The 13,988-nt window shown below is 35.0% G+C and overlaps 6 protein-coding genes across 6 annotated transcripts; 5 read left to right on the top strand and 1 right to left on the bottom strand. All coding sequences in view use genetic code 12, as the record gives it.

Moving 5' to 3' along the window:
- Positions 1-139: 139 nt before the first annotated feature.
- On the top strand, positions 140-1,630 carry CD36_08100 (squalene epoxidase, putative; the record flags this gene model as incomplete). Its single annotated transcript, XM_002417411.1, has 1 exon — positions 140-1,630. One exon carries the CDS (start codon positions 140-142, stop codon positions 1,628-1,630), a length of 1,491 nt encoding a protein of 496 aa, XP_002417456.1.
- Positions 1,631-3,037: 1,407 nt separating this feature from the next.
- Positions 3,038-4,288, top strand: CD36_08090 (vacuolar H+/Ca2+ exchanger, putative; the record flags this gene model as incomplete). The annotated part of the gene is made up of 1 exon (XM_002417410.1): positions 3,038-4,288. The coding sequence occupies one exon, from the start codon at positions 3,038-3,040 to the stop codon at positions 4,286-4,288; it is 1,251 nt and encodes a 416-aa protein (XP_002417455.1).
- Positions 4,289-6,685: 2,397 nt separating this feature from the next.
- Positions 6,686-7,450, top strand: CD36_08080 (G1/S-specific cyclin, putative; the record flags this gene model as incomplete). The annotated part of the gene is made up of 1 exon (XM_002417409.1): positions 6,686-7,450. One exon carries the CDS (start codon positions 6,686-6,688, stop codon positions 7,448-7,450), a length of 765 nt encoding a protein of 254 aa, XP_002417454.1.
- A 322-nt stretch (positions 7,451-7,772) lies between these two features.
- Positions 7,773-9,437, bottom strand: CD36_08070 (T-complex protein 1, alpha subunit, putative; the record flags this gene model as incomplete). The annotated part of the gene is made up of 1 exon (XM_002417408.1): positions 7,773-9,437. The coding sequence occupies one exon, from the start codon at positions 9,435-9,437 to the stop codon at positions 7,773-7,775; it is 1,665 nt and encodes a 554-aa protein (XP_002417453.1).
- Positions 9,438-10,244: 807 nt separating this feature from the next.
- CD36_08060 (conserved hypothetical protein) lies at positions 10,245-10,985 on the top strand (the record flags this gene model as incomplete). The annotated part of the gene is made up of 1 exon (XM_002417407.1): positions 10,245-10,985. The coding sequence occupies one exon, from the start codon at positions 10,245-10,247 to the stop codon at positions 10,983-10,985; it is 741 nt and encodes a 246-aa protein (XP_002417452.1).
- Positions 10,986-11,776: 791 nt separating this feature from the next.
- Positions 11,777-13,903, top strand: CD36_08050 (serine/thronine protein kinase, putative; the record flags this gene model as incomplete). Its single annotated transcript, XM_002417406.1, has 1 exon — positions 11,777-13,903. The coding sequence occupies one exon, from the start codon at positions 11,777-11,779 to the stop codon at positions 13,901-13,903; it is 2,127 nt and encodes a 708-aa protein (XP_002417451.1).
- Between the last annotated feature and the right edge of the window lie 85 nt (positions 13,904-13,988).

Raw genomic sequence — 13,988 nt, 5'->3', positions numbered from 1 at the left:
TGACATTTATTTTAATATCGGTTTTTATTTTGTTTTTATTCATTAAGTTGTATTTCCTTCGTTTGATTCTGTTTATTCATTACGTCAGAGTTGTTTAAGAAGAAGGAGAAAAATTAATAAAGAATAGTGCCAACCCGTCATGAGTTCAGTTCAGTATGATGCTATCGTTATTGGTGCAGGGGTCATGGGTCCTACCATTGCAACTGCCTTTGCTAGACAAGGAAGAAAGGTCTTAATTGTGGAAAGAGACTGGTCCAAACCAGATAGAATTGTTGGGGAGTTGATGCAGCCGGCTGGTATCAAGGCATTAAGAGAATTGGGAATGATCAAAGCAATTAATAACATTAGGGCTGTTGATTGCACTGGGTATTATGTCAAATATTATGATGAGACCCTTACTATCCCATATCCATTGAAAAAGGATGCCTGTATCACTAATCCCATGAAGCCAGTTCCTGATGCTGTTGATGGTGAAAATGATAAATTAGACAGTGATTCCACATTGAATGTTGAGGATTGGGATTTCGATGAGAGAGTTCGTGGGGCTGCATTTCACCATGGAGATTTTCTTATGAATTTAAGACAAATCTGTCGTGATGAACCAAATGTTACTGCTGTTGAAGCAACAGTGACAAAAATTTTACGTGATCCTCTGGATCCAAACACAGTTATTGGTGTTGAAACAAAGCAGCCCAGTGGTACTGTTGATTATCATGCAAAGTTAACAATTTGTTGTGACGGTATCTACTCCAAATTCAGAAAGGAATTAAGTCCAACTAATGTTCCAACCATTGGTTCTTACTTTATTGGGTTGTATTTGAGAAATGCTGAATTACCAGCCAAGGGCAAAGGTCATGTGTTATTGGGTGCACATGCACCTGCATTGATTTATTCAGTGTCTCCTACTGAAACACGTGTATTGTGTGTTTATGTTTCATCAAAGCCTCCTTCTGCTGCTAATGATGCCGTTTATAAGTATTTGAGAGATAATATTTTGCCAGCAATCCCTAAAGAGACTGTTCCTGCCTTTAAGGAAGCCCTTGAGGAAAGAAAGTTTAAAATTATGCCAAACCAGTATCTTTCTGCTATGAAACAAGGTAGTGAAAACCATAGAGGGTTTATATTATTAGGTGATTCTTTAAATATGAGACATCCATTAACGGGAGGTGGTATGACAGTTGGTTTAAGTGATACTGTATTATTAGCAAAATTGTTGCATCCTAAATTTGTTGAGGATTTTGGCGATCACCAATTGATTTCTCAAAGATTAAAGACATTCCATAGAAAGAGAAAGAATTTGGATGCTGTTATCAACACATTATCTATTTCATTATACTCTTTGTTTGCTGCTGATAAGAAACCTTTGAGAATATTAAGAAATGGTTGTTTTAAATATTTCCAAAGAGGCGGAGAATGTATCAATGGGCCAATTGGATTATTGAGTGGTATGTTACCATTCCCAATGTTGCTATTCAACCATTTTTTCAGTGTTGCCCTCTATTCAATTTATGTGAATTTCATGGAAAGAGGACTTTTGGGATTCCCATTGGCATTATTTGAGGCATTTGAAGTGTTGTTCACTGCAATTGTAATCTTTACTCCATATTTATGGAACGAAATTGTCAGATAGAGAGTTTAGTTTTTTTTTTTTTTTAATTGAGTAATATATAGATAGTTTTATGATACATTATATGATGGCTGAAATGACCTAATGAAGTTTAGTATTATATTGTAAATACATTATTGAATTAGATTGTAGTTGCAGAGTAGATGAGAAATAATAAGGTAGGGAAAGGCTGCAAATAATAACTATAGTGATAAAGAATTGCAAGACCAAAATGTATCACGTGATAAATGAACAAAAGTGAATTTTTCTAAGCTAAGAAGTACTCTTTAAAAAGATAATAGATTACATGGTGTGGTATCAGTTGTGCTCTTATTTGGTAGAGTCTCTTTTCTATTTTATTGATAGTTGTAGATAATCTACTTTATATTTGTCTAGTACAAGTTATAAATTAGCAAACTGCTTGATGTATGTTTGGTTGTTGAAAAAATAAGGTTGTTCCAGATTGTTAAATTTTTGGAACAGAATTTTGACTAAAAAGTGTAAAAAAGAAAGGATACTTTATTGTTCATCTAAATAAGAAAGGTTCATTACAAACAGGCTCGCCATATAAACTTTATCATTTTTGACATGCAATTATTATATTCCAGAAACTAGCAAAATAATTATTTTAAACAGATATTTTATTATATCTTATCACCTGGATCTGGTACAATCAACAAAAAGTTTGTGTCAGAAAAATTGAGATCGCGCCCGAGGCTGAATAACAAAATATAATACAAGAAAGTATCTGCGGCTAACTAAGTGTGAATGCGGGCAGGGGGAAGAAACGAATGTAAGTTCTTGGTCTCCTTTTCCTTTCCCCCCCATACTGGTTATGCATTTTTTTCTTTCTTCTTACAAGAAATAAACTAAAAATGGAAGATGAGAAAAGGTCCACCCAAATGTCTCTTATACATAGTAGTTGATGAAGAAAACAAATATTTAACTTTTGTATTACGTTCCAGAGTTTCTATTTTCAATGGATGCAACACGAAGATAACTTAGTATTGGTTTTCCTTTCTGTAGCTAAATTTTTTAAAGGCAGGTCTGGTTGGCTGGTTAGGTCCATTGTTTTTTTTTTGTTTCTCATCGTTTGAACTTTTCAATGCGGATTTTCACCACCCCCAAAACCGACCATATTTTGAGTTAAATCTATTCATGTTTTTTTTTTTTTTTTTGTTGTCTCCTTGGCCTTTCAGTTCAATTCTTCCCGCTTCTTCTTCTTCTTCTATGACGAAACTTGAAATTGCTACCCTAAGAAAAGTTTAAAATTCGTTTTCCAAGTTTTACAACAGATAATATACTTTTAACTTTTCTTTGTATCATTCTTCATTTGTCAAATTTATTTATTTATTTGCTTGCTTGCTTTCTTATTTTCTTTCTTGTACCATTAATTTCACAGAATCAAATTAATCAAATAACCAGAAGAGAATGAGTGACTTGCCATTATTGGGAGGTTCTAGAAACCAAGGGAATTTTATTTACAGAGCTAGGAAATCAGTTTACAATGGCACCGTGTCTACATTAAAGTCATCACCAGTCAATTATTTATTAATCTTTGTTCCATTGGGTATCTTGGCTGGAGAATTAGAATGGAGTGCCACTGCTAGGTTCTTGTTGAATTTTTTTGCCATTGTTCCATTGGCCTCAGTGTTGGCGTTTGCCACAGAAGAAATCAGTGAACATGTTGGTCAAACAGTTGGAGGGTTATTGAATGCCACTTTTGGTAATGCTGTGGAATTGATAGTTTCTATTATTGCTTTAAAGGACAATCAAGTGAGAATCGTTCAGGCTTCAATGCTTGGTAGTATTTTAAGTAACTTATTGTTAGTATTGGGATGCTGCTTTGTTGCTGGTGGGTTTACTAGAGTTCAGCAAACATTCAACCAGACTGTTGCCCAAACAATGTCAAGTTTGATGGCATTGGCAACCGCATCTTTGTTGATCCCAGCTGCTTTCCATGCTTCTTTACCTACACCGAAAAAAGGTGGCGGCTTTCCTGAACCGGGAAGTTCTGATGAATTGATTTTATCGTTCTCCCGTGGTGTTTCTGTTGTCTTGTTGGTTGTTTACTTATTTTACTTGTTGTTTTCTTTGAAAACCCACAAGGAATTGTTTGAGGAAGATCAAAGTGCCGATGCAATTTTGAATGAACATAACCAAAGTTCCACGCTTGATGTTGTTACTGGTCCTAAGACAGAAGATGATGGTCATTTAAGTATGACTGCTGGCTTGGTCGTATTGTTGTTCACAACCATCTTGGTATCATTCTGTGCTGATTATTTAGTTGGGTCAATTGACGAGATTGTTGAATCTTCCGGATTGTCCAAAACGTTTATTGGGTTAATTGTTATTCCTATCGTTGGTAATGCAGCCGAACATGTTACTGCTATCGTTGTTGCTATGAAAGATAAGATGGATTTAGCAATTGGTGTTGCTATTGGATCTTCTTTGCAAATTGCCATTTTTGTGACTCCATTCATGGTTTTGGTAGGTTGGATTATTGATGTTCCAATGTCATTATATTTCTCCACATTTGAAACTGCAATTTTATTTGTCAGTGTATTCATTACCAATTTAGTCATTTTAGATGGGGAAAGTAATTGGTTGGAAGGAGCCATGTTGTTGAGCACCTATTTGATTATTGCTTTGGCATTTTTCTATTATCCTGATGTTAATTAGTTTGAACTATTGTGATGAAAAAAAAAGAAAAAAAGAAAAGAAGAAAGAGGAGAAGCATGTTTGCTGAGAGATTAGTAAATAATTCAATAGAGAGATCAACCAATGTTAACCAAAATATACATGTAACATCGAGTTGAAGTAGTTGCTTAAAATGCTTGAGGGGAGTTTAAACCCAATGAAGTAGGTCTTTAACTATAGATTAAGGCTCTTTTAGTGTAGAGTTTCATCAGCCTGTTTCTATTGAAAGAAAAAGGGCATTTCATATTGTTGAGAGGTTAGCTAAGTTTGTTTCAGTCTCAGTATTACTTGGAAACTCTGTATTGTTGCAACTGGTCGAGAATCATCAATCTTATCCTAATACAGACATTAAAAGGGCGCATTGATTGATCCAGTTTCAAAAAGATAATTATGGCAACAATCAATCTATGTTTTATATGGAGTGATTTGTCAATTTCAATGGTAGCCCACTCAACAACAATTCTGCTAAAACTAGTGAAAAAGATTGACAATTCAATAATACACTGGCAACCGTTATGGACAAGGAAACCAAAATCTTTTATATTACCCAACAGAGTAAAAGAAAGGTACATCAAATTGCATCAACAGAGAATGTAAATAGTTCTCTTTTTAATATTATTATTATTTGCCCCACCCCTCTTATATTGTAAATCTTGTTGGTTTAAACCCATCAAAAAGTTAAGATATTTGGATTTTAGAAGTCATTTCAAATGCATGATGTTTCAATCAATTAACCTAATTAGGACATTAAGAACCAAAAGGGATAACCACATTAAGTACCTATTAATAATAACAATTGGGAATGTTGTATTGCTTTCACTATTTCAAATAAAACTGTCAATCAGGTTGTTACTAGGTAGAGAGGTAGACTTTTATGCACGCAATTAGACCAAAAAAAAAAAAAGAACCACCTGTTATGGGCTAGGTCACATGTAAACAATATAAAAGATTAACTAAACTAAACTAACAAACCACTTTAGGAAATTCTAGACTCTTTTAACAAACAGAAAACAAAAAAACGATCGCCAGAAAGAACGTCCTAAATCATATAAAAACAATAGTAATAAATGCGAACCAGTCACAAGAAGTTAAAACGTCTTCGAAAGTTTTGGGGGATTTTTAATTATTTGTCATACATTAAAGTAGACGATACAGGGAAAGTCTAGACTAATAATGACACGGTTATTTGATTCTGAGAATTTAATCTGCGTTTTAGATTTCTTCTTGTTCACCACCGCCGAAACAATTGCTTTTTTCCCCCATTTAATGGAGTGTATCACCTCTAGTTACAGAACATTTTATAGGTGGGATGTATGAAAGGAAAATTAAATAATATGATTCACCACTTCTTGTGGATTTGGTGTTGGCTTTGGTTGTGTTCACACACTACCATGTATGGAGCTGTCGGTTGGGAAAAAAATTCGCGCACCAGAACAAACAAAATAAACAAACAATAACACGTCGAAATTTGAACACTGGTTGTTTTTTTTTTGTTTCGATATTGTCGTGTGTGTCGCTTGATTGTCGAAGGTTGGAATTCTCCTTCGTTAGTAAAATCTTTAACAAATGTATCATAATTGCTTAACTATGTAGAACTACTTCCATTTGATGATAGCTTGTCATGTACCATAACAGCGGGATTGTGTAGTCTATTAACTTTGTATGATGTCTGTTGTTAAGCAATAGTGCGAGTTGACGATAAGTATGCAAATTAACATCAGACGTCATTAACTAAAGAAACAGACACCAAGAAGAAGGGGCGTATCAAGATAAACTTTAGAATTAAACTTCTACGTGTCTCAGTTTATTTTCAAAATGATGTCAACAATCAAAATAATACTCATAGTTTTGAGTGTAAAGCCAAGAAGTAAAACAGTCCACGCATTTTCCTCCGTCAACAAAAAGGAAAAAAAAAATAGGCCATTGTGGGTAGGTGGGCGAGGTGGAGCTGGTGATGTTTGTTGACTCTACTGGCGTTGGCGTTGGCGTTGTTGTATTTTTTTTTTTTTTTTTTGGCGTAAGACAAGCCTGATAAATCTCCCTTTCATTGGAAGGATACAAGACAAAATACGTAAATAAACAAATCTGGAGCCCCCTTACACAAAAAATTTGCAACACGCGAAAAATTAAGGCAAAAATAATTTTTTTCCTAATTTGGTATTGTAACTTTTTCTAGTAATTTTTTTCTTCAGTATGATCGACCATTAATCAAATTACCTATATTACTACTGCTAATTTATACTTTAGGGAATGAATAAATACAATTATATATAACCAAAGACTTTTTTCTTTAAATCTTTTTTTTCCCCCAATTTCCCCCTTTTTATATTTTAAAAGAATTTAAATTTAAGGTCAATATCATTTACTAATTAATTCATCATGTCAGACAAAGAAGCGTTAAAAATATTCTCAAGACAGCCAGTGTCACAAGATATGATCAACTTTCTAGTTGCAACCACCAATTCCATAATACAAGTCAAACCACTGAAGAGAAACCAGCATCGCAGAAAACTATCATCGGCCTCATCTTCTATCATAGCACCTTACAACCAAACTATTTCTTTAACCAATTTTATTAGAAATTTAATAAATTATTCCAACGTGCAAACCCCCACATTGATGGCCACAATCGTATACCTTAACAAACTACGCAATTTATTACCTGCTAATGCCGTAGGGATGGAAACCACTAGACACCGTATATTTTTAAGTGCTTTGATAGTTGCTGCGAAATCATTAAACGATAGTTCACCATTAAACAAACATTGGACAAAATACACTGATGGGTTATTAACTCTTGATGAAGTTAATTTAGCTGAACGTGAATTGTTAAATATTTTAGATTGGAAAACCAACATTACCAAAGAAGAATTAATCATTAGTCTATACCCGTTCTTGCAGCCCATTATAAGGCAACATGAAGAATACGTTCAACACCAACAATACCAAATAAGGATGATGCAAAAATCTAAGGCAGTTGGTTCTTCAAACTCGATTGAATCGAAATTGTCATTACATTCTTCTAGTTCTTCAGAATCATTATATTCGGACAACTTGAGTGAAAGCTCTTACAATAGTATACCCATAAAAAAGAAACGCTCCATGATGAGTATAGTAGATTCTACAATGATGTATAGAAACTAATACACATGGCTTTATGACGTTCCATGACAAACAAATATAAAAACTTGTAGACCAATCATAACAAAGGAAATGTCGATTGGTATATTACTTGAAACTAAATTCTCTTCAAAGTGTTGGCAATACATACCTGTGACCAGAATTAACATGGTAAACATTATATTGGTAAATAGACTAGAAACCGAAAAAAAAAAAAAAAAAGATTGAATCCCCTACAAATCAAACTTTTACAAAAATGGAACAGAAAGCAGTGCTACATCTACTTCTAGCCAATTAAATAATCACATCTATTAAACGCCATACACAGAGAATAAACTATCAAGTTTTAATGAGCGTGAGGATCTTCTTTTGGAGGTTCAGGATGAACTTCTATAATAGTGTCAATTCTTAAAATTGAAACACATGCTTCTAAGGCAGACTTCAATGACTTGATTTTGGAAACTGTTGGTTCCAATACACCGTTAGTTGCTTCGTTGACAATCTTACCATTAATTAAGTCCAACCCATAGTTCTTGTATTTTCTACGCTTTTCATCGTCAGGCTTGGCAATTTGTGCAGCAGCATGGTATGTTCTCAATTTAGCAACCAAGTCACTAGCATCTTTGGCAGCATTCAGAGCCAAAGTCTTTGGAATAACCAATAAAGCATTTGCAAACTCAGCAATGGCCAATTGTTCACGTGAACCAACGGTTGTTGCAAAATTTTCCAAATAAATGTTTAATGCAGCTTCAACAGCACCACCTCCTGGCACAACATGTCCACTTTCTAAAGTACGTTTCACAACAGAAAGTGAATCGTGTAATGATCTTTGCATTTCATCCAAGGAGAAATCGTTTGGACCACGCAATATTATGGAGCTGGAAGTGTGTTGCTTTGTACCCTTAATTAAAATACATTCATCATCACTGATTCTGGTTTGAACAACTTCTTCTGCAGATCCCAAATTAGAAGTTTCAAAAGTCTCATCACCTTCCAAGTTCGACAAAGAGGATACCAAAATGGCGCCAGTAGCACGAGCAATTCTTCTCAAATCCTCTTTTTTACAACGTCTAACGGCCATACAACCATTTTCAACAAATTCTTTCAAACACAAGTCATCAATACCTTTTGTGGTCAAAATAACATTAGCACCACTGGCCAAAATCTTTTGGATTCTTTCAATGATTATACCATATTCCCTTTTTCTGATTTCTTCTAATTGGTCAGGATCATCTATATTTATTTGTACTCCCATGGCCATTCTTGCCTTTTGTAAATTAATATCTAAACAAGCAATCTTTGCATTTTTAATTGACTTTACCATTGCTTGTGATGCAACAGTACAATTCAAAGCATAGCCATCAACTAAAACAGATTCCAATGCTGATTTGCCATGGGCTTTCAATATATTAACTGCCTTGACAGGGTACTTGGTTTCACCCTTGCCGTTAGTAGTCTTCACAGCCAACATGGCATCCACTACCATTTTACCAAAAAAATCAGAATCAGAACCAATAATTTTAGAACTCATTGACGTTTTAGCAATGTTGATCAAAGTTTCTGTCCCCAATTGATCAACATTTTGTGACAATACTTGGTTGATATATCTAATAGATTCTCTTAAAGCCAATCTATACCCACTTATAATTGTAGTTGGGTGAATACCATGTCTCACCAATTCATGTGCACGTTTTAACAATTCAGCAGCAATAATAACAACACTTGTAGTACCATCACCTACTTCACGGTCTTGCTGTTGAGCTAACTCAACTAATATTTTACCTGCAGGGTGCTGTACGTCCAATAACGATAAAATAGTAGCCCCATCATTAGTAACAGTAACATCACCAATATCATCAACTAACATTTTATCTAATCCGACTGGTCCCAACGAAGACTTGACGACGTTGGCGACGGTTTGGGCCGCGAGTACAGTTTGAGTACGAACATCGTCTCCACTTATCTTTTGAGCTCCTAAAAATAATGTATCTGAACGTGCAGTTGAAAACATTATCGTGTGATTTTAATTATTAAACAGGAAAATATGGTGGTTGAAAATACTTGAAATCAGCTGTTGTTATGGAACCTGATAGTTTACTTCTTCATTAAAATTTTTCTTTTCCATTCATTCACTTTTTTTTTTCATGAATTTTTTTTTTTTCCAGTCCGCGATTTAGAGAGAGATAATGGCAAAAAAAAAGAATATATGAGAACATAATCGAACTTCTTCACTTAGAGCAAGAACACAAGGTCCAAAAGCTAAAAACAAAACCGCCATAACCATTTAGAACCAAACAGCTCAACCGATTCAACATGAGGTAGATCTGGGCTAGATAATGTAGGGATAAAATTCTATACTATGCTCTCTTTTATGTCTTCACGTTGTTTTCTCATTATTGTGTATAATTGTGAAACGAATGTCAAACTGAATGAAGTCACAATCAAATAGTCAGTCTGTAGAGGGAGGGACTAACTGTTACTAGCAAAATAGACTACGTATTGCCTACCACATTAGTTTATATGAATGGATTTTAAGGGTTGGCTTTATAACAGTCGTGTGCACAACAAATCCTAAAGTGTTTTTGTCTACCCTAAAACAGAACGTTATTGTTACATATAACTCAATTTTCTCACCTTATTATTTGCTAAACTGCGGGAACTAAAAAGTGAAAAAGAAAAACCTCAGAACTCAGAGCCAGAGCCAGAGCCAGAGCCAAAGTGTAAACAAAGAAAAAAAAAAAACTCCTCACCACTTTTTTGTTTAGTTTTGGCATATAATTTAGCTATCCCAATAGATCTTGTAACACTTTCTCCAATAATGTTGAGATCATTCGTAACATCTATTAGGCCAATTGCATACAATGCTACGGCATGGATTTCGATTAGAGCATTGGCCACAACTGCTGCAACCAGCACAACCAAAAAGTCATCTACCAAAGCATCTCCAAAGACCCCCAAGAAGACCCCCAAAAAGTCTGCTAATGCTCCTAAGGTCGATACCAAAGTTGTCAGACTTCAGAATAAGATCAATACTGCAAAGTCCATTAGAAAGAACTTGCAGCAACAAATCAAAGAGATTTCCGCTCAACATAAGACTTTGAGTAAAGAAAGAAAATTCGAGGAAAAAGCAACACGCAAGATTCAAAAATTGTCACCAAATAATTTTTATGCTATGGCGAAAAAGGTTAGTATCAATGTTTCTGTTTCTGAACTTAATCAATTATCTGAGGAAGAAAGGGCAAAATGGATAGCTGCTCGTGATGCTTATTGGGAAAAGGCTAAAAGCTATTTCACCCCCAAACCAAAGCTCGGTGCCAATGGGTTTGCAAAATATGTACAAGTAAATTACGTCAGAGGTGAATCCATAACCGATACTATGAAGAAGTTGGCCGATGAATGGAGAGAATTATCTGAAACTGAAAAACAGCAATACAAAATCAGTAAAGAAGACAGAGAACAATACAAGAAGGCTTTTGAAAAATGGAGAGAACTTAGAGTGAAGGAATACAAGGATTATTTGAAATTCAAGGAAAATTACAGAGTGGAGGACTACTTGTAAAGAACCTAATACACGCAAAGAGTTCTTTTAGTGTAAACCAAATATATAAGTTGAACTGAAGTATGGGCCATTCACTGTAAAGCAAATGAGGCTATTTACTCAAACAAAGAATGCTAAATAAAAGATACATGAACGTAAAATTTGTTTGAATTATAAAATATACGTAAAAATATACAATTTGTTTAATAACTGTCGTTATCTTTTTGCAATCATAACAATTGCATAAGGGTTAAAATACAATGCCAAAAAAAAAAAAAAACACCTTTACCGTAAACACTTTGACAATTAAAATTCTGCAATTTTCACATTTGATCATCATCAATCAAATAAGATTTTTTAGACCCTTTTATGACCATATTAGAAATGAAATAGGATTTTTGATGTTTGGTTTAACAGTTTTGCGTGCGCCTCCATACGAAGAATCTTGGGTGACAGGGCCAAATCTATCTTTCTTTTATATTTGTCGCATCGGTCGGGAAAAAATGAATTTCAGACGATGGATGACGAAAACCGTAGACTAAAATAAATCCACATATATTTCACCACCACCCCATCCATACCTAGTCGCACCTTTACTTATTTATTTCTTTATTTTTTTTGGTGTATGATTTAAATATTTCTTGTTTTTGTCTCACACTTTTTCATACAACTTTGACGTTTTTCTTTACCAGACTCGAAGTTTTCTTTTTCTTTTTTGTTTCGTTTTTATATTACTAATTTTACAACAATTAGCTTCTTGGACTGCCCTGTTCCATTCTTTTGATAAAGCATATTGAGATTTATTGCTATTGATGTTTAAGTTCAAAAACAAATTGAAATTTGGTGCTTCATCTTCTGAGAAGCAGCTGACTCCCACCGCAACAACAGATACACCAACATCCTCACCTGCACCTCCGTCACCATCAACTCAACACAGTGGCACTCCAGGAAAAGACAGTCCCACTCCAAGACAATCAACCGATTCAAGAAATACAATATCAGTCAACAATTTAGCTGACGATGTTTCCAAATTGACGGTTGCTGCGGATAGGTCGCCGGAAAAAAGCTTAGGCTCCAATAGTAAACCCGGTGGCGACCCACCTTTATCCACAACTGCCACCGACACCACCTCCAACTCATCGTATAGGGCTTCACCTTCATCATCACAAGCAACTTCTTTATTGGGTCAAGCCTCGACAGGGTCGGACCAGCTGACCCAGGCGGCATCACCGGGGCTATTAACTGTTAAAATATACGGGTCCCAGAACATTCAACTTCCCATAAAGATTAACAACACCAAACAGATATTGCACGCATTAGCGATCAATGCAAATAACGAAAGTGTTGGCCAGAAATTGCTAAAAAATTTGTCTGCATTGGAAAAAGAGAACACGGAAATTGGCGATTACTTGCCAGGGTCAATAGCAACCAACTTTCTCCCTTCGATTATCACTATCCCGAACGCTGAAAATATGGTAAAATCGCTACTTTATTTGACTATTGAATTTGACAATAATGTATTGGTCATTGAGCCACAACGAGGTACGGTTAACCAATCGACATGGAATCAAGTCGTCTCATTCGATGTCTCTAAAAAATCCCAACAGGACAATGGACATCAGACGATGGGGTCCAATTTTTTAAATCTTAATTTGTTTATTAGATTACCCAACATGTTGATACCCGAGAATGAGAAAACCAGTAAAAAGCATTTGTTTACAAATTTCCAACAAGGCCAGGGAGCAGGCGGTGATGGTGGGAACAATATTGGAGACTTGTTGATTGGAACCATCAAATTACCTTTGAATCTTAAATGCCACACTCAACAAATCAGGTTGATGAACCATGAATACTTGAAGTTTTCCAATTTCAATGCTGGTTTACAGGATCTTGTTTCAAATGATATGGGTGAAATCATGCTCACGATAGAGTTCAAGCCTTTGACTAAAAAACGCCTTTCCATTGAAGATTTTGATTTATTGAAACTTCTTGGTAGAGGATCATTTGGGAAAGTTATGCAAGTTGTGAAAAAAGATACCAAACAGATTTATGCATTGAAAATTATTCGTAAGCAACATATTGTGTCAAGACTGGAGGTTACTCATACGTTAGCTGAAAGAACTGTTTTGGCAAGAATCAATAACCCATTCATTGTGCCGTTAAAGTTCTCGTTCCAGTCTCCGGAAAAGTTATATTTGGTGTTATCCTTTATCAATGGGGGTGAATTGTTTTGGCACTTGCAACGTGAAGGTAAGTTTTCGATGGACAGATCACGGTTCTATATTGCAGAATTGTTGACAGCTTTAGAAAGTTTACATGAATTGAATGTGATTTACCGTGATGTGAAACCAGAGAACATTCTATTGGACTATCAAGGACATATTGCCCTATGCGATTTTGGATTGTGCAAACTAAACATGAGCAACGATGATAAAACCAACACATTTTGTGGAACACCTGAATACTTGGCTCCCGAATTGTTGTTAAATCAAGGTTATACAAGAAGTGTCGATTGGTGGACTTTGGGTACCCTTTTGTATGAAATGCTTACCGGGTTGCCACCGTTCTACGATGATGATGTGCCTACAATGTATAAGAAGATTTTACAAAACCCATTGAGATTCCCTGCGTTTTTGGAAGGAACCGATGCTCAAGACTTGTTAATTAAATTGTTGCAAAAGGATCCAAGTATGAGATTGGACGAGGCATCAGAAATAAAAAGTCACCCTTTTTTTAAAGATATCGACTGGAACAAGTTATTGAACAAGAGCTATTTGCCACCATTCAAACCTAATGTGGAGAATTTATTAGACACATCTAATTTTGATCCCGATTTCACCAACGAAAAGCCTCAAGATTCAGTTGTCGATGACTTCTTGACTGAAAGTGTTCAGAAACAGTTTGGCGGATGGACATACAATGGTGACAATGTTTTATAAACAGAAGAACAATATATATATATGTGCGTGTATATATGCATACATAAAAATTCGATTATTTAACACTACATTAGACACTATTAAA

This window comes from Candida dubliniensis, chromosome 1 (assembly GCF_000026945.1).
Source record: "Candida dubliniensis CD36 chromosome 1, complete sequence".
In the NCBI taxonomy this organism is placed as follows: domain Eukaryota; kingdom Fungi; phylum Ascomycota; class Pichiomycetes; order Serinales; family Debaryomycetaceae; genus Candida; species Candida dubliniensis.
Note: the sequence above shows the minus strand (reverse complement) of the source record. Positions and strands in the feature narration are given on the sequence as shown.